The following is a 24,433-nucleotide window of genomic DNA, read 5'->3' as shown; positions in this document are numbered from 1 at the left end:
CTTAGAGATAAGGTGAGGAGCTTGGCCACACGGGGGGAGCTCGGAGTAGAGCCGCTGCTCCTCCAAGTCGAGAGGAGCCAGCTGAGGTGGCTCGGGCATCTGTTCCGGATGCCTCCTGGGCGCCTCACGTGGGAGGGACGGGACGTGCCAGTTTCAGGCATGTCCCACCAGGAAGAGGCCCCGGGGAAGACCCAGGACACGCTAGAGAGACTATGTCTCTCGGCTGGCCTGGGAACGCCTCGAGATCCCCCCGGAGGAGTTAGAGGAAGTGTCTGGGGAGGAGGAAGTCTGGGAGTCCCTGCTCAGACTGCTGCCCCCGCAACCCGGCCCCGGATAAGCGGCAGAAGATGGATGGAAAATAACTAATGCTAAAAGAACTCATGCTAAAAGAACTCATGCTAAAAGAACTCATGCTAAAAGAACTCATGCTAAAAGAACTCATGCTAAAAGAACTCATGCTAAAAGAACTCATGCTAAAAGAACTCATGCTAAAATAACTAATGCTAAAACAACTCACGCTAAAAGAACTAATGCTAAAAGAACTAATGCTAAAAGAACTAATGCTAAAACAACTAATGCTAAAACAACTCATGCTAAAACAACTCATGCTAAAACAACTCACGCTAAAATAACTCATGCTAAAACAACTCATGCTAAAACAACTCATGCTAAAACAACGCATGCTAAAACAACTCATGCTAAAACAACGCATGCTAAAACAACTCATGCTAAAATAACTCATGCTAAAACAACTCATGCTAAAACAACTCATGCTAAAATAACTAATGATAAAACAACTCATGCTAAAACAACTAATGCTAAAAGAACTAATGCTAACGTGTGTGTTTGCATCAGATAATGTGTTATAAGAGGTTTATTGGAGCACTTTGCGCTCAATAGTCGGTAAATACTCGGTTAAACGGTCAATACTCGGTTAAGCGGTCAAAAGTCGGTTAAGCGGTCAATAGTCGGTTAAGCGGTCAATACTCTGTTAAGCGGTCAAAAGTCGGTTAAGCGGTCAATACTCCGTTAAGCGGTCAAAAGTCGGTTAAGCGGTCAAAAGTCGGTTAAGCGGTCAAAAGTCTGTTAAGTGGTCAAAAGTCTGTTAAGCGGTCAATAGTCGGTTAAGCGGTCAATACTCGGTTAAGTGGTCAGTACTCGGTTAAGCGGTCAAAAGTCTGTTAAGCGGTCAAAAGTCGGTTAAGCGGTCAATACTCCGTTAAGCGGTCAAAAGTCGGTTAAGCGGTCAAAAGTCGGTTAAGCGGTCAAAAGTCTGTTAAGTGGTCAAAAGTCTGTTAAGCGGTCAATAGTCGGTTAAGCGGTCAATACTCGGTTAAGCGATCAAAAGTCTGTTAAGCGGTCAATAGTCAGTTAAGTGGTCAATACTCGGTTAAGCGGTCACATTAACGCAACCCACTTTTGTTGTTACTTTACGAGTCAGAATTCGCCCACGTTGTGTTAAACTCAGCGACAGTGACTCGGCTGAAGGAACGCTCCTGTTGTAGAGTCACGCTAACGCTAACTGCTAACGCTAACCGCTAACGTTAGCCGCTAACGTTAGCTCGTGCAGGTAAAAGATTGACCGTTTTCCATCTGAGACATAAAGATGAATAATGCGGTCTGTGTGATATTAGTCCATAAATCGTGCAGCGTCACAGCTTCGTGATGAGATGAATCCACTGTTTTGGAGATTTTGTTTATTCATATTTTTTTGCGTCAGAGTGAGATGTCATGGTTGTCTGCGGCGCGTGAGCTCCATCTGGTGGTGAAACTGTGTAAGTGCAAGTAGAAAAACAACAAGGCCGAATGAAACGTGCCAGTCTTCACTCGTCAAGCGTTTGGTGCCGGTTTATCACCACATTAACATCATTGTCGTGTTTATTGTGCTTACATGTTTGTTTGTTTCTTTGTTTGTTGTGTATTTGTTTACAGAGACGAGGGCCAGTGCGTGGAGGGCATCATCGAGATCTTTGACATGCTCTTGGCCGCCACCTCCAGGTTCAGAGAGCTCAAGCTGCAGCGAGAGGAGTACGTGTGCCTCAAAGCCATGATCCTGCTCAACTCCAGTGAGTCCATCGCCTTTGTTACCCGCAAACAACGCCACACAGGTATAAACCAGGACTAAACCAGGTCTAAAACAGGACAAAACCAGGTCTAAACCAGGACAAAACCAGGTCTAAACCAGGACAAAACCAGGTCTAAACCAGGACAAAACCAGGTCTAAACCAGGACTAAACCAGGTCTAAACCAGGACTAAACCAGGACTAAAGCAGGTCTAAAGCAGGTCTAAACCAGGACTAAACCAGGACTAAACCAGGTCTAAACCAGGACAAAACCAGGTCTAAACCAGGACTAAACTAGGTCTAAACCAGGACTAAACCAGGACTAAAGCAGGTCTAAACCAGGACAAAACCAGGTCTAAACCAGGACTAAACTAGGTCTAAACCAGGACTAAATCAGGTCTAAACCAGGACTAAACCAGGACTAAAGCAGGTCTAAAGCAGGTCTAAACCAGGACTAAACCAGGACTAAACCAGGTCTAAACAGGACAAAACCAGGTCTAAACCAGGACTAAACTAGGTCTAAACCAGGACTAAATCAGGTCTAAACCAGGACTAAACCAGGTCCAAACCAGGACTAAACCAGGTCTAAACCAGGTCTAAACCAGGACTAAACCAGGTCTAAACCAGGTCTAAAGCAGGACTAAAGCAGGTCTAAACCAGGTCTAAACCAGGACTAAACCAGGTCTAAACCAGGTCTAAAGCAGGACTAAAGCAGGTCTAACCCAGGACTAAAGCAGGTCTAAACCAGGACAAAACCAGGTCTAAACCAGGACTAAAGCAGGACTAAACCAGGTCTAAACCAGGACAAAATCAGGTCTAAACCAGGACTAAACCAGGACTAAAGCAGGTCTAAAGCAGGTCTAAACCAGGACTAAACCAGGACTAAACCAGGTCTAAACCAGGACTAAATCAGGTCTAAACCAGGACTAAACCAGGTCCAAACCAGGACTAAACCAGGTCTAAACCAGGTCTAAACCAGGACTAAACCAGGTCTAAACCAGGTCTAAAGCAGGACTAAAGCAGGTCTAAACCAGGTCTAAACCAGGACAAAACCAGGACTAAACCAGGACTAAACCAGGTCTAAACCAGGTCTAACCCAGGACTAAAGCAGGTCTAAACCAGGACAAAACCAGGTCTAAACCAGGACTAAAGCAGGACTAAACCAGGTCTTAACCAGGACTAAAGCAGGTCTAAACCAGGACTAAACCAGGTCTAAACCAGGACTAAACCAGGTCTAAACCAGGACTAAACCAGGTCTAAACCAGGACTAAACCAGGACTAAAGCAGGTCTAAACCAGGACTAAACCAGGACTAAACCAGGTCTAAACCAGGACAAAACCAGGTCTAAACTAGGTCTAAACCAGGACTAAAGCAGGACTAAATCAGGTCTAAACCAGGACTAAACCAGGTCTAAACCAGGTCTAAAGCAGGACTAAAGCAGGACTAAACCAGGTCTAAACCAGTACTAAACCAGGTCTGAACCAGAACTAAACCAGGACTAAACCAGGACTAAACCAGGTCTAAACCAGAACTAAACCAGGACTGAACTAGGTCTAAACCAGGACTGAACCAGAACTAAACCAGGACTAAACCAGGACTAAACCAGGTCTAAACCAGGTCTAAAGCAGGACTAAAGCAGGACTAAACCAGAACTAAACCAGGACTAAAGCAGGTCTAAAGCAGGACTAAACCAGAACTAAACCAGGTCTAAAGCAGGACTAAAGCAGGACTAAACCAGAACTAAACCAGGACTAAAGCAGGTCTAAAGCAGGACTAAACCAGAACTAAACCAGGTCTAAACCAGGACTAAACCAGGACTGAACCAGAACTAAACCAGGACTGAACTAGGTCTAAACCAGGACTAAACCAGGACTAAACCAGGACTAAAGCAGGTCTAAAGCAGGTCTAAAGCAGGACTAAACCAGAACTAAACCAGGTCTAAACCAGGACTAAACCTGGACTAAACCTGGACTAAACCTGGACTAAACCTGGACTAAACCTGGACTAAACCAGGACTAAAGCAGGAATAAAGCAGGACTAAACCAGGTCTAAACCAGGTCTAAAGCAGGACTAATCCAGGACTAAACCAGAACTAAACTAGGTCTAAACCAGGACTAAACCAGGTCTAAACCAGGTCTAAACCAGGTCTAAACCAGGTCTAAACCAGGATTAAACCAGGACTAAACTAGGTCTAAACCAGGACTGAACCAGAACTAAACCAGGACTAAACCAGGACTAAAGCAGGAATAAAGCAGGACTAAACCAGGTCTAAACCAGGTCTAAAGCAGGACTAAAGCAGGACTAAAGCAAGACTAAAGCAGGACTAAACCAGAACTAAACCAGGACTAAAGCAGGTCTAAAGCAGGTCTAAACCAGGACTAAACCAGGACTGAACTAGGTCTAAACCAGGACTAAACCAGGACTAAAGCAGGTCTAAAGCAGGACTAAACCAGAACTAAACCAGGTCTAAACCAGGACTAAACCTGGACTAAACCTGGACTAAACCAGGACTAAACCAGGACTAAAGCAGGAATAAAGCAGGACTAAACCAGGTCTAAACCAGGTCTAAAGCAGGACTAATCCAGGACTAAACCAGAACTAAACTAGGTCTAAACCAGGACTAAACCAGGTCTAAACCAGGTCTAAACCAGGTCTAAACCAGGTCTAAACCAGGATTAAACCAGGACTAAACTAGGTCTAAACCAGGTCTAAACCAGGACTAAACCAGGTCTAAACCAGGACTAAACCAGGACTAAACCAGGTCTAAACCAGGTCTAAACCAGGACTAAACCAGGTCTAAACCAGGATTAAACCAGGACTAAACCAGGTCTAAATCAGGTCTAAACCAGGTCTAAACCAGGTCTAAACCAGGACTAAACCAGGACTAAACCAGGACTAAACCAGGTCCAAGTAAATCCAGACCACGTTGTACTGTTTGTTCTCCCAGATTCTAAATTACCTTGTAAATGAGATTGTGAATCTTTGATACTTTTATGTTTTATGTGGGTTTAAATATCACAGTTTTGTGACCGTTATACCTCCGTTAAATCACATCCTCACCCTTTAATACCCTTTAAACCCATTAAACCCCTTTAAAGTCTTTTAAAGTCCTATAAAGTCCTCTCGTAAATGACTAGAACAAAAGTGTCATGTGTGTTCTGGTCCTGCACATGAAAGAGTGTTTACTGGACCCGGACCTGGACCTGGACCGGACCTGGTTATTCAATCCGCGCTCCTTGAGTTTGAACGGGTCACCCTGGCCTCCCCGTGTTACTGCGGCAGAGTGGTTAGCCTCTCCTGCGCTCAGCCAGGAGCTTGTGGGTTCGACTCCTCAACCTCTTCTGCTTTCAAACATGTCCAAAATCATGAATCCTACTTGTTGTTCCACCATTACGTGTCATTTCTGTCGAATGTCTTCCCGTAAATCCTGCGCCTGACCTCACTAACAGAAGAGTAAATGTAGAGGATGTAATGTGCCGCGCTGCCCCCTGGTGTTCAACTCGGAGACAGTGGATTTAATTAAATCTTGGGTAAAGTCTGACTCCAGATGCTCCACGATGAAACAAAGTGCAGCACAAATGCAGCGTTGTGAGTTTGAATCCCGACCCTGACCAGTTTGCTGCATGTCCTCCCTTCTCTCTCATCCCCATTTCATGCTCTGCTGTCCTGTCTACTAAAGCCTATGGACCAAAAAAATGCCTTAAAAAAAAACAATCACTTTTTTTTCTCTTTCAAAGTATAAACATCAACAAAGCTAGCGTAGCGCGTTTGCATCAGCCGATCTGATATTTCCAGGTCATAAAGCGTCTGACATGATCCAAAGATTATGAAATACATTTTTACTCATGTTTTTTGTCACTTGTAGTGGTGTTTTTGTCATTTTTAGATTATTTTCCATTTTTGTCAAATTTTTGTCACATTTTTTCATCAAGTCACGTATCTGATGCTTATGTTTTTGTCGCTTCTTGTCATGTTTTTGCAGATTTTAGACACTTTTTTGTAGCTTTTAATCACGTTTTGTTGCTTTTAGTAGTGCAGCACAGCAATATCTAAACATGATATTTCCAGGTCATAAAGCGTCTGACTTGATCCAAAGACAATGAAATACACTTTTACTTATATTTTTGTTACTTATAGTATATAGTAGTATGTGTTTTTGTCATATTTAGATTCTTATTTTTTGCTTCTAGTCACATTTTGTCACTTATAATCATGTTTTTCTTTCTTCTAGTCACGTTTTGTCAAGTCTAATCCCATTTTTGTCACATTTTTGTCACTATTTTTCATCAAGTCACGTATTTGATGTTTATAGTTGTGTTTTTGTCACTTCTTGTCATGTTTTTGCAGCTTTTAGACACTTTTTTTGCAGCATTTAATCACGTTTTGTTGCTTTTTGTAACATGATCCAAAGACTATGAAATACACTTTTACTCATGTTTTGTCACTTGTAGTGGTGTTTTTGTCATTTTCAGATTCTTATTTTTTGTTTCTGGTCACATTTTTGCCACTTATAATCATGTTTTTTTTTTCCTAGTTAAGTTTTTGTCAAATCTAATCCCGTTTTTTTTTTTTTTTTACTTTTAGGCTCATTTGTCGATTTATGTCACATTTAGGCATATTTGTCATTGAGTCAAGTTTTTGATGCTTATAGTTGTGTTTTTGTCGCTTCTCGTCAATTTTTTTGCGGCTTTTAGACTCTTTTTGCTTGCATTTTCTTGCATTTATTCACGTTTTGTTGCAAAAATCTGATATTTCCAGGTCATAATGCGTCTGACATTAGCATTAGCATGAAATAAAGAGAGGTTCAAACGCGGCGTAGAGGCTTTAGCCACGCCCCTCACACACACTCGCTTTAGCCACGCCCCTCACACACACTAGCTTTAGCCACTTCCCTCACAGACACTCGATTTAGCCACGCCCCTCACACACACTAGCTTTAGCCACTTCCCTCACACATACTCGCTTTAGCCACGCCCCTCACACACTCGCTTTAGCCACGCCCCTCACACATACTCGCTTTAGCCACGCCCCTCACACACACTCGCTTTAGCCACGCCCCTCACACATACTCGCTTTAGCCACGCCCCTCACACACACTCGCTTTAGCCACGCCCCTCACACACACTAGCTTTAGCCACTTCCCTCACACACACTCGCTTTAGCCACGCCCCTCACACACACTAGCTTAAGCCACTTCCCTCACACATACTCGCTTTAGCCACGCCCCTCACACACACTCGCTTTAGCCACGCCCCTCACACATACTCGCTTTAGCCACGCCCCTCACACACACTCGCTTTAGCCACGCCCCTCACACACACTCGCTTTAGCCACGCCCCTCACACACACTCGTTTTAGCCACGCCCCTCACACACACTAGCTTTAGCCACGCCCCTCACACACACTAGCTTTAGCCACTTCCCTCACACATACTCGCTTTAGCCACGCCCCTCACACACACTGGAATTACTAAACGTATTTGTGTGGATTTGTTGATCCCCGAAATGAAAACGTCTTAACTTTACAGCAACTTTTTAATAACAAGCTCTTTTCTTTCGATGGCCGTTTCTCACAAATTAATGCAAACATTTGTATGAAACGTCCACATTCTTAAAGCTGCTATGAAATTGTAAAATAAAAAAACATTACTCATTAAATAATTAGTTGCATGAAATGTGGAATTTTATCCTTCAGGGAGCTACAAAGTGAAAGTGAAATTTCCTGAATATTTGATTGATCAATTCTTGTGTTTATTCAGGTTGTGATACAATTTTAATAAAGAAAACATTTGGATTGTAAAGTAAAAAAAAACAATAAAAGTAAACCTAACGTAACTAACTAATGTGACTGTAACTAATTAATTCCATCATTCAGTAAAGCCGCTCACAGACGAATTATCATTTATTAGACAAAGTGAACAAAAGAGAATTTCAAAGTTCACAGCTGTTTTGATCATTTGGGCGATTTATTACGACTACTTTTTGTGAATACTTTTTGTGACTACGTTTCCTCTCACTTCGACCGTAACACGGACATTTCATATTGTGACGTCCCGAGCCTGGATTATAAATATAAATTATACTTTAACTCGTAGAATTTCATTAATTTGAATGTTCTACGTGAGATCTGTTCTTGATCTCACGGATTCTCTTTTATTAAAATGTGATAAATCCCCTCAAAACGAACCTCTGAACCAGAACATGACGTTTTATTTAACTTTAATCATCTGTTTTATTAACATTTCATTGATTGAGCCTTTTTGTCATCTTAATAAATTTAATTAGGACAAATCTTGTTGAAGACTTGAATATTTTTTCCATACTTTTCTCCAATAACGTCTACAAGGAAGGAAAAAAGTGCCACACCTTTTTGCCATACCATTTTTTCCTTCTATATTTGTTTCCAGATGCTTTAGTTAGATGTTACATGTTTGTATTCTTTCCTCCATGTTTGTTTCCTGCAGACTTGTGTAACGCGGCGCCTCGTTTCCTTTCCTCCATGTTTGTTTCCTGCAGACTTTTTGTTTCCTGCAGACTTGTGTAACGCGGCTCCTCGTTTCCTTTCCTCCATGTTTGTTTCCTGCAGACTTGTGTAACGCGGCGCCTCGTTTCCTTTCCTCCATGTTTGTTTCCTGCAGACTTGTGTAACGCGGCGCCTCGTTTCCTTTCCTCCATGTTTGTTTCCTGCAGACTTGTGTAACGCGGCGCCTCGTTTCCTTTCCTCCATGTTTGTTTCCTGCAGACTTGTGTAACACGGCTCCTCGTTTCCTTTCCTCCATGTTTGTTTCCTGCAGACTTGTGTAACGCGGCGCCTCGTTTCCTTTCCTCCATGTTTGTTTCCTGCAGACTTGTTTAACGCGGCTCCTCGTTTCCTTTCCTCCATGTTTGTTTCCTGCAGACTTGTGTAACGCGGCTCCTCGTTTCCTTTCCTCCATGTTTGTTTCCTGCAGACTTGTGTAACGCGGCGCCTCGTTTCCTTTCCTCCATGTTTGTTTCCTGCAGACTTGTGTAACGTGGCTCCTTGTTTCCTTTCCTCCATGTTTGTTTCCTGCAGACTTGTGTAACGCGGCGCCTCGTTTCCTTTCCTCCATGTTTGTTTCCTGCAGACTTGTGTAACGCGGCGCCTCGTTTCCTTTCCTCCATGTTTGTTTCCTGCAGACTTGTGTAACGCGGCTCCTCGTTTCCTTTCCTCCATGTTTGTTTCCTGCAGACTTGTGTAACGCGGCGCCTCGTTTCCTTTCCTCCATGTTTGTTTCCTGCAGACTTGTTTAACGCGGCTCCTCGTTTCCTTTCCTCCATGTTTGTTTCCTGCAGACTTGTGTAACGCGGCTCCTCGTTTCCTTTCCTCCATGTTTGTTTCCTGCAGACTTGTGTAACGCGGCGCCTCGTTTCCTTTCCTCCATGTTTGTTTCCTGCAGACTTGTGTAACGCATCGCCTCGTTTCCTTTCCTCCATGTTTGTTTCCTGCAGACTTGTGTAACGCGTCGCCTCGTTTCCTTTCCTCCATGTTTGTTTCCTGCAGACTTGTGTAACGCGGCTCCTCGTTTCCTTTCCTCCATGTTTGTTTCCTGCAGACTTGTGTAATGCGGCGCCTCATTTCCTTTCCTCCATGTTTGTTTCCTGCAGACTTGTGTAATGCGGCGCCTCATTTCCTTTCCTCCATGTTTGTTTCCTACAGACTTGTGTAACGCGGCGCCTCGTTTCCTTTCCTCCATGTTTGTTTCCTGCAGACTTGTGTAACGCGTCGCCTCGTTTCCTTTCCTCCATGTTTGTTTCCTGCAGACTTGTGTAACGCGGCTCCTCGTTTCCTTTCCTCCATGTTTGTTTCCTGCAGACTTGTGTAATGCGGCGCCTCATTTCCTTTCCTCCATGTTTGTTTCCTACAGACTTGTGTAACGCGGCGCCTCGTTTCCTTTCCTCCATGTTTGTTTCCTGCAGACTTGTGTAACGCGGCTCCTCGTTTCCTTTCCTCCATGTTTGTTTCCTGCAGACTTGTGTAATGCGGCGCCTCATTTCCTTTCCTCCATGTTTGTTTCCTACAGACTTGTGTAACGCGGCGCCTCATTTCCTTTCCTCCATGTTTGTTTCCTACAGACTTGTGTAACGCGGCGCCTCGTTTCCTTTCCTCCATGTTTGTTTCCTGCAGACTTGTGTAACGCGGCTCCTCGTTTCCTTTCCTCCATGTTTGTTTCCTGCAGACTTGTGTAACGCATCGCCTCGTTTCCTTTCCTCCATGTTTGTTTCCTGCAGACTTGTGTAACGCGTCGCCTCGTTTCCTTTCCTCCATGTTTGTTTCCTGCAGACTTGTGTAACGCGTCGCCTCGTTTCCTTTCCTCCATGTTTGTTTCCTGCAGACTTGTGTAACGCGGCTCCTCGTTTCCTTTCCTCCATGTTTGTTTCCTGCAGACTTGTGTAATGCGGCGCCTCATTTCCTTTCCTCCATGTTTGTTTCCTACAGACTTGTGTAACGCGGCGCCTCGTTTCCTTTCCTCCATGTTTGTTTCCTGCAGACTTGTGTAACGCGTCGCCTCGTTTCCTTTCCTCCATGTTTGTTTCCTGCAGACTTGTGTAACGCGGCTCCTCGTTTCCTTTCCTCCATGTTTGTTTCCTGCAGACTTGTGTAATGCGGCGCCTCATTTCCTTTCCTCCATGTTTGTTTCCTACAGACTTGTGTAACGCGGCGCCTCGTTTCCTTTCCTCCATGTTTGTTTCCTGCAGACTTGTGTAACGCGGCGCCGCAGACGCCGGAGGAGGCGGAGAGTCGGGCTAAACTCCTGCGTTTGCTCGACGCTGTGATCGACGCCCTGGTGTGGGCCATCTCCAAACTTGGCCTGTCCACTCAGCAGCAGACGCTCCGCCTGGGCCACCTCACCATGCTGCTGTCCCACATTCGCCACGTCAGGTAAAGGCACGGGCCGGCCCAGCATGTGGCCCACTCAACCATACACAAAGTACAACGCATGCGCCGGCCCAGGGCGTGGCCCACTCAACCATACACAAAGTACATTATTAACGCCCTTTTGTGATGACGACAAACTCAACATTACAGAATTCTCGTATTTCATAAAAACAGCTTCCTTCACTTCTCTTCCAAACCCTCAGCGTGAACAGCTGATTGTGAGCCTGGATTTGAGTGTCTAATGTGTCAATAAAGTCTTTAGTGCAATAGTTGTACATTTCTTCAATGTAATGCTGCCGTCTCTCTCCCTCTCTCCCCCTTCTCCCCTCCTTCCCTCTCTCTCCCTCTCTCGCCCCCTTCTCCCCTCCTTCCCTCTCTCCCTCCCTCCTCCCTCCCCCCTCCCTCTTCTCTCCCTCCTTCTCCCCTCCTTCCCTCTCTCTCCCCCTCCCTCCCTCCCTCTTCTCTCCCCCCTTCTCCCCTCCTTCCCTCTCTCTCCCCCTCCCTCCCTCCTCTCTCCCTCCTTCTCCCCTCCCTCACCCTCTCTCCCTCCCCCCTCTCCCCCGCCCTCCCTCGCTCCCCCGCCCTCCCTCTCTCTCCCTCTCTCCCTCTCCCCCCCTCCCTCTTCTCTCCCTCCTTCTCCCCTCCTTCCCTCTCTCCCGCCCTCCCCCCTCCCTCCGCCCTCCCCCCTCCCTCTTCTCTCCCTCCTTCCCTCTCTCTCCCTCCCCCCTCCCTCCTCTCTCCCTCCTTCTCCCCTCCCTCACCCTCTCTCCCTCCCTCCGCCCTCCCCCCTCCCTCCGCCCTCCCTCTTCTCTCCCTCCTTCTCCCCTCCCTCACCCTCTCTCCCTCCCCCTCTCTCTCTCTCTCACAGTAACAAAGGGATGGACCACCTCTCGACGATGAAGAGGAAGAACGTGGTTCTTGCTTACGATCTTCTCCTGGAGATGCTCGACGCCAACACCTCCAGCAGCAGCCACGCCCCCAACGCTTTCAGCCAATCACAGCCAGAGTTCAGCCCCCAGAGACACGCCCCCGACACCTTCAGCCATTCACAGCCCGAATACCCGCCTCCGGACCACGCCCACATCCTCGACAGACACCTGCATGGCCCGCCCATGCACAGCCAGCTGGCCAATCACAGCCTTGCGCTCTCTCACATGGAAAACAACAAGTGAGTATCAAAAGTGTTTATGCTTTTTATTTAGACTTATCGTAGCTGGGCCCCACATGGCCCAGAGTCAGGACTAAACATGGACCGGCCTCCTGCTGGTGCCAGAGTCAGGACTAAACATGGACCGGCCTCCTGCTGGTGCCAGAGTCAGGACTAAACATGGACCGGCCTCCTGCTGGTGCCAGAGTCAGGACTAAACATGGACCGGCCTCCTGCTGGTGCCAGAGTCAGGACTAAACATGGACCGGCCTCCTGCTGGTGCCAGAGTCAGGACTAAACATGGACCGGCCTCCTGCTGGTGCCAGAGTCAGGACTCTTGAAGATGTGAAGCAGGTGTTTTGCAGTAAATGTTATAATGATTATTCCTTCATAAAGTGGGCGGATACTTGAACGTGTCACTTCCTGTCCTCAGTTTCCTGCCTTCAGAATCCTGGTCCATGGACTCCTGTGACACTGGTCCCACTCCACCAGACTTCCTCCTCCCAGAGCAGAAAGGAGGCGGGGCTTTGGACCCCTGAGAAAGAGGGGCGGGGCTTTGGACACCTGAAGAGCCCCATTGGTTCTGCTTCACTGAACTTTCCTAAGAGCTACAGTTCTCATCTTTTCTACGACTGTGAGATTGGTCTGTGTTTTGGTAAATCTGTGCATCGCCGTCGTCGCCGGGGCAACAGAGTCTTGTGCTCTTTTCAAAACACTTTTCGTCTTTTCCAAATCGCTGTAACACTCGAAATGTACAAATACAACACGTCACTTACCAGCCCTGGAGGGGGCGCAATGCAAACGCTCCACAAGATCACCTCCCACTATTACTATTATTATTATTATTATTATTACTATTACTATTACTATTACTATTACTATTTTTACTATTACTATTACTATTATTACTATTATTATTATTACTATTATTACTATTACTATTACTATTACTATTACTATTATTACTATTATTATTACTATTATTACTATTATTACTATTACTATTACTATTACTATTATTACTATTATTATTACTATTATTATTATTATTATTTTACGGAAACGCCGTCCGGCGAACCAAATGTCGGCCATATTGGATCAACATTTTCTAAGCATGACTCTGGAGTTTTTCCATATGTCGTACTTTTATGAACTCGTCCCAGGACGTTGGCCCAAAACACCTAAAATGTGTTGAAAATGATGTTGAGTGGGACATCAAAATGTATTCAAATGGCTTTATCTGTCACGGTCTCTGTGCGGCGAAGCTAACTGTAGCTAGAATTTCAGAAATGTCCCACATTTTGAATTTGCTGCCATTTGCGTCCAATTTGAGTCAGTTGTTAATAAACCCCAATACTTGAATGAAACAAATGATGTTGGCGTGACAGCGCCCCCTACAGAGTGAAACTACATTTCACATGGAGGGTCAAATATTTAGTTTTTCAAAATTTGGCACAAAATTCCATTTTGGCATCCCGATCAAAAAAGTCAATGTGACCCATGTCATAATTGTTACGTCGTTGCCGTAGCGATGACAGAAACATCCCGTGTTATTCCAATGGGGAAATCGCCAGATCTCTGAAATGTGAACATGTTTATACTTTATACTTTTACAAACTCCTCCAAGGACGTGAAACCTGAAATGTGAAAAAACCTGAAATCTTCAGGGGTCGACCATCAAAAGTAATCCATATGTTTTTTTTAAGAGCCACAGTCTCAGTGCAGTTCAGCCACAAACTTTCCCCTTCATATGTAAAGCAAAGGGGAGAAGACGCGTGTAATAAAAGGAGCGCCTTCGCCCCTTCGTCTTGCGTTGCGGGCGGCGTGGCGAGGGCCGATCATTGCAGCTTGCGGCTACATTTATTACATTATTAGGCCGAGCAAAATAATATGTTTGTTTGCCGTAACCCGACCGACCCAGTGTGAAACTAACCGACTAAAAACATTTTATCAGCATTTTGATGAAGAAACGTTGAATTATTTTATTTTTCAATTATTTCACCAACCGGACTTCCCTTAACCACCGTGTCAAATATTTTGATCACGCTTGTTATTCTTACAGCAAAGAAAACGCACTGCGCAGCGCATGTGCGTCTGCAGAGTCAGTCCCCCACATGTGTCTGTAACGAAACAGGTCACGAGATCATAACGACTAATTGCCTTAAACAAGTTGGTTTGACTCTATCAGCACCACTCTAGTGTCCATAGGACATGCCAGACTCTGTTGGGGTGTTTTACGCAATGCATTCTGGGATTGACACACGCCCAGTAGCGTCATCACAACAAACATGGCGGCGCCCGTGTCCCCCGCATGTTGCCCCCGCTCGCCTTCGCTACAGGATAGCGGCGTACAAAAGGTCGATTGAAATATCTTAAAATCGTGAGATTTTAGTCTCCTGATCGGGTTGAGAGAGACGTTTTCCGTCAGTGACTGTTGAAGCCTGACCCCTGGTGGTCACTCCGAGTCAAAAAATGACAAAATTTGGATCTTTTTTTTTGCCTTCAAAGTAAAAAAAATAAGAATTTGCCTAACGACCGAGCCAGATGAAAAATGTTGACTCGGGTTACAGCAAACAGACAATTTATTTGGGGCAGCCTTATATTTATTATTATTATTATTATTATTAATATTATTATTATTAGGCCCGAGCGCCACAAGCTGGCGAGAGGCCTATTAATCTCGTAAGGCCGCGCACGAAATCAAGCGCAAAGCGCTCGCCCACTTCCAAACACTCACTAACGCACTCCTTCACTCACGCACGCCCCGTGCAGACTAATTAGTAGTAGGAAAATGGAACTTTACCGTTGTAAACTGGCGAAGCCCGTGCAAAAGTGCGCACTAAACGAGCACTTTAAATTGGGATGATGACCGCTCGTCATCCCCATATAAAGCACTCATTTGCGCTAAGTAGCTCACGAATACGTTCCCCATCTCTTGCATGTTCCGTGCATATAAGCATGTAATGCAAAAATTGAACATTATTACTGTATAGAGGACCAAAAACACAAAGTGGGCGGAGCCCACTCAAAATTAACGAAAGTACCCGTCAGTGACCAGGGACCCACACCATCAGGTAGGAAAGCGCGAGCTCTTTCCGAAAATGTATAGTTCATGATATTTGAAAAATGGGAAACATTGTTTTCGCATCGGAATATTATTCTTTCTTTCTTTCTTTCTTTCTTCTTCTTCTCGGGACCGACCCCCCTATTTTTCACCCAGTGAACATTGACGAAAAGTCACAAAAATTAGCACACCTCTAAAAATCGTGCCTCTCTACATTCTGGCTATTTCCTTTTTCTAAAATTTTAAAAATTGGCGCGTCAGCGCCCCCAAATGTACCAAAAATGCATTGAGAGATGGGAAATGACCCAAAAAAAATCTGATCGTAGAATCATGAAATTTGGCGCAGAGGTAGATGGTGACAAGAGAAGTAAAAAATATTATTACGGCAACGCCGTCCGCCCAACCAAATGTCGGCCATATTGCTTCAAAAATGGCTAAACATGACTTCGGAGTTTTTCCAAACGTCGTACTTTTACGAACTCCTCCCAGGGCGTTGGCCCTAAAAAGCTGAAATTTGGTGAAAATGCTACTGAGGAGTGGGACATCAAAAGTTATTCAAATTACATTGATACCTGTCAAGGTCTCTGAGCGGCGAAGCCGCAAACTTTAGCAAGAATTTCAGAAATCTCCCAAATTTAACATTTCTGCCGTTTGCGCAGATAAAGTCCGAATTGCGTCAAATTAGAAACAGTTGTTAAACTCTTTGCCCTAAACCTACTTGAAGTGAAATAAATTAATTTGGAGCCACAGCGCCCCCTACAGATTTTATATGGAGGTTAAATATTTAGTTTTGCGAAATTATATGAAATTTGACACACAACTCAATTTTGGCCCCATCAAAAAAGTCAATGAGATCCATGTCATAATTGTCATGGCGTTGCCGTAGCGATGACCAAAACCTCCCATGTTATTCCAATGGGGAAATCACCAGAACATGTTTACACTTCAGACTTTCACGAACTCCTCCCAGGGCGTTAGACATATTAACCTGAAATTTGGTGAGACTCATCTTCAGGGGTGAACCATCAAAAGATATCCACATTTTTATTCCAGAGTCACGGTGTCTGTGCGAATCTGTGCATTTTGCCAAGAATTCAAAATAAAATAGCTTTTTGATGGTAAAACAAAGGGGAGAAGATGTGACAGCGTCACAGATTCAGCAGTAGGCGTAATAAAAGGACAATTGGGGCACGTTAGCGCCCCCTCTTTTGCGGCGTGGCGGCGGCGTGGCGAGGGCCGATCATTGCCGCTTGCGGCTATATTTATTATTATTATTATTATCCAGAGAACAGATCACAGGAGCTGATCATGGCCATTACAGATGTAAGAGTTGTACTTTTTACTAAACATAAGTATTTATATCACGCTGACGTCTGTTCAGCTTCTTTTACCTTCAAGTAGAACTAACATAATATTGAAGAGGTCGAGTAAGAGTAAAGTATTTGGTGTAAGTGACAGTTCTGAGTAACTTCTACTTCAGATCAAACATTCATAATGTATTGTGTATTTCCAAGCTTTAAAAAAGTTGATATCAGATGTAAAAGTTAAAACATTTAATATGTAAATGAGACATGACGACTTTTGAGAGCTTTTACCAAGTAATAATAATAATAATAATCATAATAATCACAAATAATAATAATAACGAATAACAATATAAATATAATACAAAATATTAAAATAATTAAATAAATATTTTTTTTTTAAATTATAATTCTTAATACATTAATAGTAATAATAATAATAATATTTTTCCCTTATCTTTTCAAAGTTGTATTTAGAGATTCGCACGTGTTTGAATCATCTTTATTTACTCTTCTGCGTTCAACCAGCCTTTGCTCCAGAAATTCCGGTTTTCATTTACCCCCCAGACACGCCCTAGACATGCCCCAGACACGCCCCAGACACGCCGCCCCAGACACACCGCCCCAGACACACCCCAGACACGCCGCCCCAGACACACCGCCCCAGACACACCCCAGACATGTCCCAGACATGCCGCCCCAGACACGCCCCAGACACGCCCCAGACACGCCGCCCCAGACACGCCCCAGACACGCCGCCCCAGACACGCCGCCCCAGACACGCCCCAGACACGCCCCAGACACGCCGCCCCAGACACGCCCCAGACACGCCCCAGACACGCCCCAGACACGCCGCCCCAGACACGCCGCCCCAGACACGCCGCCCCAGACACGCCCCAGACACGCCGCCCCAGACACACCCCAGACACGCCCAAGACACGCCCCAGACATGCCGCCCCAGACACGCCGCCCCAGACACGCCGCCCCAGACACGCCGCCCCAGACACGCCGCCCCAGACACGCCCCAGACACGTCCCAGACACGCCGCCCCAGACACACCCCAGACACGCCGCCCCAGACACACCACCCCAGACACACCCCAGACATGTCCCAGACATGCCGCCCCAGACACGCCCAAGACACGCCCCAGACACGCCGCCCCAGACACGCCCCAGACACGCCCCAGACACGCCGCCCCAGACACGCCGCCCCAGACACGCCCCAGACACGTCCCAGACACGCCGCCCCAGACACACCCCAGACACGCCCAAGACACGCCCCAGACATGCCGCCCCAGACACGCCGCCCCAGACACGCCGCCCCAGACACGCCGCCCCAGACACGTCCCAGACACGCCGCCCCAGACACACCCCAGACACGCCCAAGACACGCCCCAGACACGCCCCAGACACGCCCGCTGCGACAGATGAATAAATTCTTTCACTCGTGTTCAGAAGCAGCTGGAATCAGAACCTGTCCCTTTTATCAAGTCGTTTTAGATCGATATGTGATTTAAAATGTACAAAACACAGAATAATCCACTGGTTTCACAGATTCAAAGAGACAAAAGTATTATCATTATCATTAGCATTAGCATTAGCATTAGGATCCCCTTGTGTCCGCTCCAGGGCTCGACGCACACATCTGAAACAACCACAACTCAAACCGTCTGCATGTTTCGTACCTGAGCCGACTGGGCTTTTAACCGTCTGCGTGTCATACCGGGACTGTCCACAGAGGGCGCTCACCTTTCCACACTTTAAAGACGGAGGGCAGAAGTCTGCGTCGTCCGTAATCGCTGCAATCGCGTCGGCTTCGTGAACATTACCGCAAAAAATATCCACTTTTTCGTTTGCGTCGACGGAAAAGACGTTGAGCTTCGTGCCAGTTTTTGTTTCATGTACCGTATTGTCTGGAGTATAAGTCGCACCAGCAAAAAAATGCACAATAGAGGAGAAGAAAACATAGTCACACTGGAGTATAAGTCGCATTTTTGGGGGTTTACCAAAGCATCAGTTTTACCCCAAATCACTAAATCCATTGAATTCTTCTTCCTCTGTGTCACTTCTAAACAACTCCACAAACTCCAGAGGAAGAGGAAGTGCAGATTCTTCTTCTGCGTCGCTTAGGGCCTAGAGCGCCCTCTTGTGGTTGCCAGTGTGAAAATAAGGAATAACATCACATATAAGTCACTCTGGAGTATAAGTCGCACCCCGGACAAAACTATGAAAAAAGATGCAACTTATAGTCCCGAAAATACGGTAATTACAGAGACGAGAATCGTAAACCGGGTCGAAAACATCTGCATTTTTTTACAAATACAAAGCAGATTCTACAGTTCAGACGTGGCCCTCCAGCTCAGTGTGAAATCTTTCAAATGTGAAAACGTGAACACCACCTGTTTATTTTGTCACTTTTTGTCCGATAAATGTCAGAAAAATACAAGTTTGTGGCCTTTTTGAAATGACTGTTAAACTTTCTATCTCGTTGCCTGGTTCAGAAAGAGCTGATTTTAAGCATTTCCATGATTTCCAGACAAAAAAACTAATCCAAAAAAAGGGTTAAAAATCAGATCAATCGTGGTTAAAATCAGCTCGTGTCGGCCAGAACACTGTCAACTGTTTTGGGGTCTTTTTCGGATTCAAAAATCAACTGTTTTCTGTCAATTTTCAAGTTTATATCTGCAACAATAAAGAGCCGAAAAAATCTGAAAGAATCTTGAGTTCAGTGTGTTTCTGTGCAAATAAAACAGGCAAACGCCGGACACTTTTGGACTTTTACTCAAAACAAGTCGATAAATAATTCTGCAGAAACGTGGCTCCGCCCCTTTTACACAGTTTCACAGAAAATTCACAATATTTTCCTTTAATATCGAACAAACTCCAGGATTCTGAAAACAACATACTTTTTTTTTGATAAATATATAAAATTCAACAAAAACATATTCATCTCTGTACAAAATGTGCTACTCACAAAACGCTCCCTTTGTAAAGCCGAGGTCGCCATGACAACGGGCCATATGGCTCGTGTTTTTACACTCAATAAATATGATTATAATATAAATACATTTCATCTGGGTAAAATATTCGCGGGGCTTTTACTGCTGCAGTTTTTCAAAACCACAGGAAAAATAAAAAGATGAAACTTTGGCTTAAGCCGAGATAAATAATGTTTTGTGGTCTTAAGAATTATAATTAATAATAATTTTGAGATTTTTTGATGGTTGAGGGAAATAAATTCTGACCAATTGAACTCTGTGTGAAATTATGATTGTCCCGATCATAAAAATAGAAAAATATAAATATATATTTTGATATTTCCAAGATGAAATGTTTGAAATGAAATGTTTATATTTTTGTGGCGTTAAAACAAAGTTCACTTAAGTCTTGACCTCAAGAACAAAGGAAACTGCAGCTGCTGAGTTCCTCTGGTTTATGGTGTAAAGGCGAGTGTTTGTCCTCACGTGGGGCCCTTGGGTGCTGATCATGTGGGTCCTTTAGGTTCCGATCATGTGGGTTTGGGTCCCTTGGGTGCTGATCACGTGGGTGTGGGTCCTTTGGGTGCTGATCATGTGGGTCCCTTGGGTTCTGATCACGTGGGTGTGGGTCCCTCGGGTACTGATCACGTGGGGGGCGGGCCCTTGGGTGCTGATCACGCGGGTCTCGGTCCCTTTGGTGTTGATCATTTGGGTTTGGGGCCCTTGGGTGCTGATCACGTGGGAGGCAGGCCCTTGGGTTCTGATCACGTGGGTTTGGGGCCCTTGGGTCCTGATCACGTGGGGGGGCGGGCCCTTGGGTGCTGATCACGTGGGTTTGGGGCCCTTGGGTGCTGATTACGTGGGGGGGCGGGCCCTTGGGTGCTGATCACGTGGGTTTGGGGCCCTTGGGTGCTGATCACGTGGGAGGCGGGCCCTTGGGTGCTGATCACGTGGGGGGCGGGCCGTTGGGTGCTGATCACGTGGGTTTGGGGCCCTTGGGTACTGATTACGTGGGGGGGCGGGCCCTTGGGTGCTGATCACGTGGGTTTGGGGCCCTTGGGTGCTGATCACGTGGGGGGGCGGGCCCTTGGGTGCTGATCACGTGGGTTTGGGGCCCTTGGGTACTGATTACGTGGGTTTGGGGCCCTTGGGTACTGATCACGTGGGGGGCGGGCCGTTGGGTGCTGATCACGTGGGTTTGGGGCCCTTGGGTAATGATTACGTGGGTTTGGGGCCCTTGGGTGCTGATCACGTGGGGGGGCGGGCCCTTGGGTGCTGATCACGTGGGTTTGGGGCCCTTGGGTGCTGATCACGTGGGGGGCGGGCCGTTGGGTGCTGATCACGTGGGTTTGGGGCCCTTGGGTACTGATTACGTGGGGGGGCGGGCCCTTGGGTGCTGATCACGTGGGTTTGGGGCCCTTGGGTGCTGATCACGTGGGGGGGCGGGCCCTTGGGTGCTGATCACGTGGGTTTGGGGCCCTTGGGTACTGATTACGTGGGTTTGGGGCCCTTGGGTGCTGATCACGTGGGGGGCGGGCTGTTGGGTGCTGATCACGTGGGTTTGGGGCCCCTGGGTACTGATTACGTGGGTTTGGGGCCCTTGGGTGCTGATCACGTGGGAGGCGGGCCCTTGGGTGCTGATCACGTGGGGGGCGGGCCGTTGGGTGCTGATCACGTGGGTTTGGGGCCCTTGGGTACTGATTACGTGGGGGGGCGGGCCCTTGGGTGCTGATCACGTGGGTTTGGGGCCCTTGGGTGCTGATCACGTGGGGGGGCGGGCCCTTGGGTGCTGATCACGTGGGTTTGGGGCCCTTGGGTACTGATTACGTGGGTTTGGGGCCCTTGGGTGCTGATCACGTGGGGGGCGGGCCGTTGGGTGCTGATCACGTGGGTTTGGGGCCCTTGGGTACTGATTACGTGGGTTTGGGGCCCTTGGGTGCTGATCACGTGGGAGGCGGGCCCTTGGGTGCTGATCACGTGGGGGGCGGGCCGTTGGGTGCTGATCACGTGGGTTTGGGGCCCTTGGGTACTGATTACGTGGGGGGGCGGGCCCTTGGGTGCTGATCACGTGGGTTTGGGGCCCTTGGGTGCTGATCACGTGGGGGGGGCGGGCCCTTGGGTGCTGATCACGTGGGTTTGGGGCCCTTGGGTACTGATTACGTGGGTTTGGGGCCCTTGGGTGCTGATCACGTGGGGGGCGGGCTGTTGGGTGCTGATCACGTGGGTTTGGGGCCCTTGGGTACTGATTACGTGGGTTTGGGGCCCTTGGGTGCTGATCACGTGGGGTGCGGGCCGTTGGGTGCTGATCACGTGGGTTTGGGGCCCTTGGGTACTGATTACGTGGGTTTGGGGCCCTTGGGTGCTGATCACGTGGGGGGGCGGGCCCTTGGGTGCTTATCACGTGGGTTTGGGGCCCTTGGGTACTGATTACGTGGGTTTGGGGCCCTTGGGTGCTGATCACGTGGGGGGCGGGCCGTTGGGTGCTGATCACGTGGGTTTGGGGCCCTTGGGTACTGATTACGTGGGTTTGGGGCCCTTGGGTGCTGATCACGTGGGTTTGGGGCCCTTGGGTGCTGATCACGTGGGAGGCGGGCCCTTGGGTGCTGATCACGTGGGGGGCGGGCCGTTGGGTGCTGATCACGTGGGTTTGGGGCCCTTGGGTACTGATTACGTGGGGGGGCGGGCCCTTGGGTGCTGATCACGTGGGTTTGGGGCCCTTGGGTGCTGATCACGTGGGGGGGGCGGGCCCTTGGGTGCTGATCACGTGGGTTTGGGGCCCTTGGGTACTGATTACGTGGGTTTGGGGCCCTTGGGTGCTGATCACGTGGGGGGCGGGCTGTTGGGTGCTGATCACGTGGGTTTGGGGCCCTTGGGTACTGATTACGTGGGTTTGGGGCCCTTGGGTACTGATCACGTGGGGTGCGGGCCGTTGGGTGCTGATCACGTGGGTTTGGGGCCCTTGGGTACTGATTACGTGGGTTTGGGGCCCTTGGGTGCTGATCACGTGGGGGGCGGGCCGTTGGTGTAGCGTAGCATGGGGTAGAAGGAGCGGGCGAAGTTGTTGGAGGCGGAGCAGCTGAACTGGTCCTCGGACAAAGGGACGAGACAGGCCAGGACCAGGAGCAGGAGGAGGAGCAGCTGAAGGGGGAACGCGGCCCGCAGCACCCGCAGGAGGAAGGGCCGACGAGGGGCCGACGGGTCCCTGCACAGGGCCCTGCATCACCCAAGGGAAAAGAGTCAGGCACATATCTGAGTTTTCTGTCTTTATTTAGAGCGTGAAATATTCTCTTCAAAATGTTGTTATTTAATATCTTTTGTTTTCAGTGTTTCTCATGAGACTAAAAACCACCAAAACTAAACAAATATATGCTTAAAGTCCACATGAAAGTTATTCTGTTTTTATAATTCTTAGTTTAATGGAGTAGAACCTGTGCTAAATGTTTATCATGTTATCAAGTCGCAGTTTGTGAAGAAAAATACAGTCTGGTTGCTATGGTAACAGCTGTGGAACCACCTCTACCTGTGTCATATCTGTGCTCACATCCAACCAGGAAGTACAACTATAAACTTTACACAAGTCACTCGTGTCACTCACCGTCTGGAGCTGGAGTTTGTGTCCTCTAGAGCCTGAAGTCCAGACGCCTCCTGCAAGAGGACGAAGAGTTACAACAATATGACAAACACTAAATGTTATGTTCATTTGTTTATGAATCTCGTTTTTATTCACTGACAATAAACTTATCTCTGATTCTCCACAGAAAGTTTGACCTCTGAATAGAGCTTTGACCTCTGAGAAGAGCTTTGACCTCTGAGAAGAGCTTTGACCTCTGAGAAGAGCTTTGACCTCTGAGAAGAGCTTTGACCTCTGAGAAGAGCTTTGACCTCTGAGCAGAACTTTGACCTCTGAGCAGAGCTTTGACCTCTGAGCAGAGCTTTGACCTCTGAGAAGAGCTTTGACCTCTGAGAAGAGCTTTGACCTCTGAGCAGAACTTTGACCTCTGAGCAGAGCTTTGACCTCTGAGCAGAACTTTGACCTCTGAGAAGAGCTTTGACCTCTGAGCAGAGCTTTGACCTCTGAGCAGAGCTTTGACCTCTGAGCAGAGCTTTGACCTCTGAGCAGAGCTTTGACCTCTGAGCAGAGCTTTGACCTCGGAGCAGAACTTTGACCTCTGAGCAGAGCTTTGACCTCTGAGCAGAGCTTTGACCTCTGAGAAGAGCTTTGACCTCTGAGCAGAACTTTGACCTCTGAGCAGAGCTTTGACCTCTGAGCAGAGCTTTGACCTCTGAGCAGAACTTTGACCTCTGAGAAGAGCTTTGACCTCTGAGCAGAACTTTGACCTCTGAGCAGAGCTTTGACCTCTGAGCAGAGCTTTGACCTCTGAGCAGAACTTTGACCTCTGAGCAGAGCTTTGACCTCTGAGCAGAGCTTTGACCTCTGAGCAGAGCTTTGACCTCTGAGCAGAGCTTTGACCTCGGAGCAGAACTTTGACCTCTGAGCAGAGCTTTGACCTCTGAGCAGAGCTTTGACCTCTGAGAAGAGCTTTGACCTCTGAGCAGAACTTTGACCTCTGAGCAGAGCTTTGACCTCTGAGCAGAGCTTTGACCTCTGAGCAGAGCTTTGACCTCTGAGCAGAGCTTCTAAACTCCAGAGCTTCAACTTCAGGTTGAAGGGCGTTTTAGGCAAACCTCAGATGTCGATATGAGGCGTTTGTTTGTTTGTTTGTTTGTTTGTTTGTTTGTTTGTACCTGGTGCGATCGGTCAAGAGTCGAGAGAGACCGCAGTTCAACGCCGTCCACTTCAGAACCCAACGAGCTGGAACTCTCCTGGACAAAGACGAGAGCAGAACACAAATGAGAACGTGGACAAAACATAGATCTGACTAATATGTGATGTGGACGTTAGATCTAAACTACAGAACACGTATGTCGTCTCCGTGGTTACCAGTCGTGTCTCCGTGGTTCCCAGTCGTGTCTCCGTGG

At 47.2% G+C, this 24,433-nt stretch overlaps 2 protein-coding genes across 2 annotated transcripts in view; one reads left to right on the top strand and one right to left on the bottom strand.

The window, feature by feature from the left end:
• Positions 1-1,931: 1,931 nt before the first annotated feature.
• Positions 1,932-12,674, top strand: LOC140370117 (estrogen receptor beta-like). The gene is made up of 4 exons (XM_072457096.1): positions 1,932-2,066; positions 10,781-10,964; positions 11,830-12,129; positions 12,542-12,674. Exons 1-4 carry the CDS (start codon positions 1,976-1,978, stop codon positions 12,645-12,647), a joined length of 681 nt encoding a protein of 226 aa, XP_072313197.1. The 5' UTR covers positions 1,932-1,975; the 3' UTR covers positions 12,648-12,674.
• Positions 12,675-22,335: 9,661 nt separating this feature from the next.
• The window catches only part of LOC140370121 (nesprin-2-like), a 63,156-nt gene continuing 61,058 nt past the window's right edge, over positions 22,336-24,433 (bottom strand). Inside the window, exons 22-25 of the mRNA XM_072457099.1 lie at positions 24,396-24,433; positions 24,200-24,277; positions 23,049-23,098; positions 22,336-22,667 (exon numbers count right to left, since the gene is read on the bottom strand). The exon at positions 24,396-24,433 is cut by the window's right edge and continues 196 nt beyond it. Coding sequence (XP_072313200.1) covers positions 22,454-22,667; positions 23,049-23,098; positions 24,200-24,277; positions 24,396-24,433 — 380 coding nt within the window. The 3' untranslated portion in view covers positions 22,336-22,453. The remainder of the gene's footprint in view (positions 22,668-23,048; positions 23,099-24,199; positions 24,278-24,395) is intronic.

This window comes from Eucyclogobius newberryi, unplaced genomic scaffold, assembly GCF_026437365.1.
Source record: "Eucyclogobius newberryi isolate DKJ021-1_F unplaced genomic scaffold, fEucNew1.0.hap1 SCAF_21, whole genome shotgun sequence".
NCBI classification, from domain to species: domain Eukaryota; kingdom Metazoa; phylum Chordata; class Actinopteri; order Gobiiformes; family Gobiidae; genus Eucyclogobius; species Eucyclogobius newberryi.
Note: the sequence above shows the minus strand (reverse complement) of the source record. Positions and strands in the feature narration are given on the sequence as shown.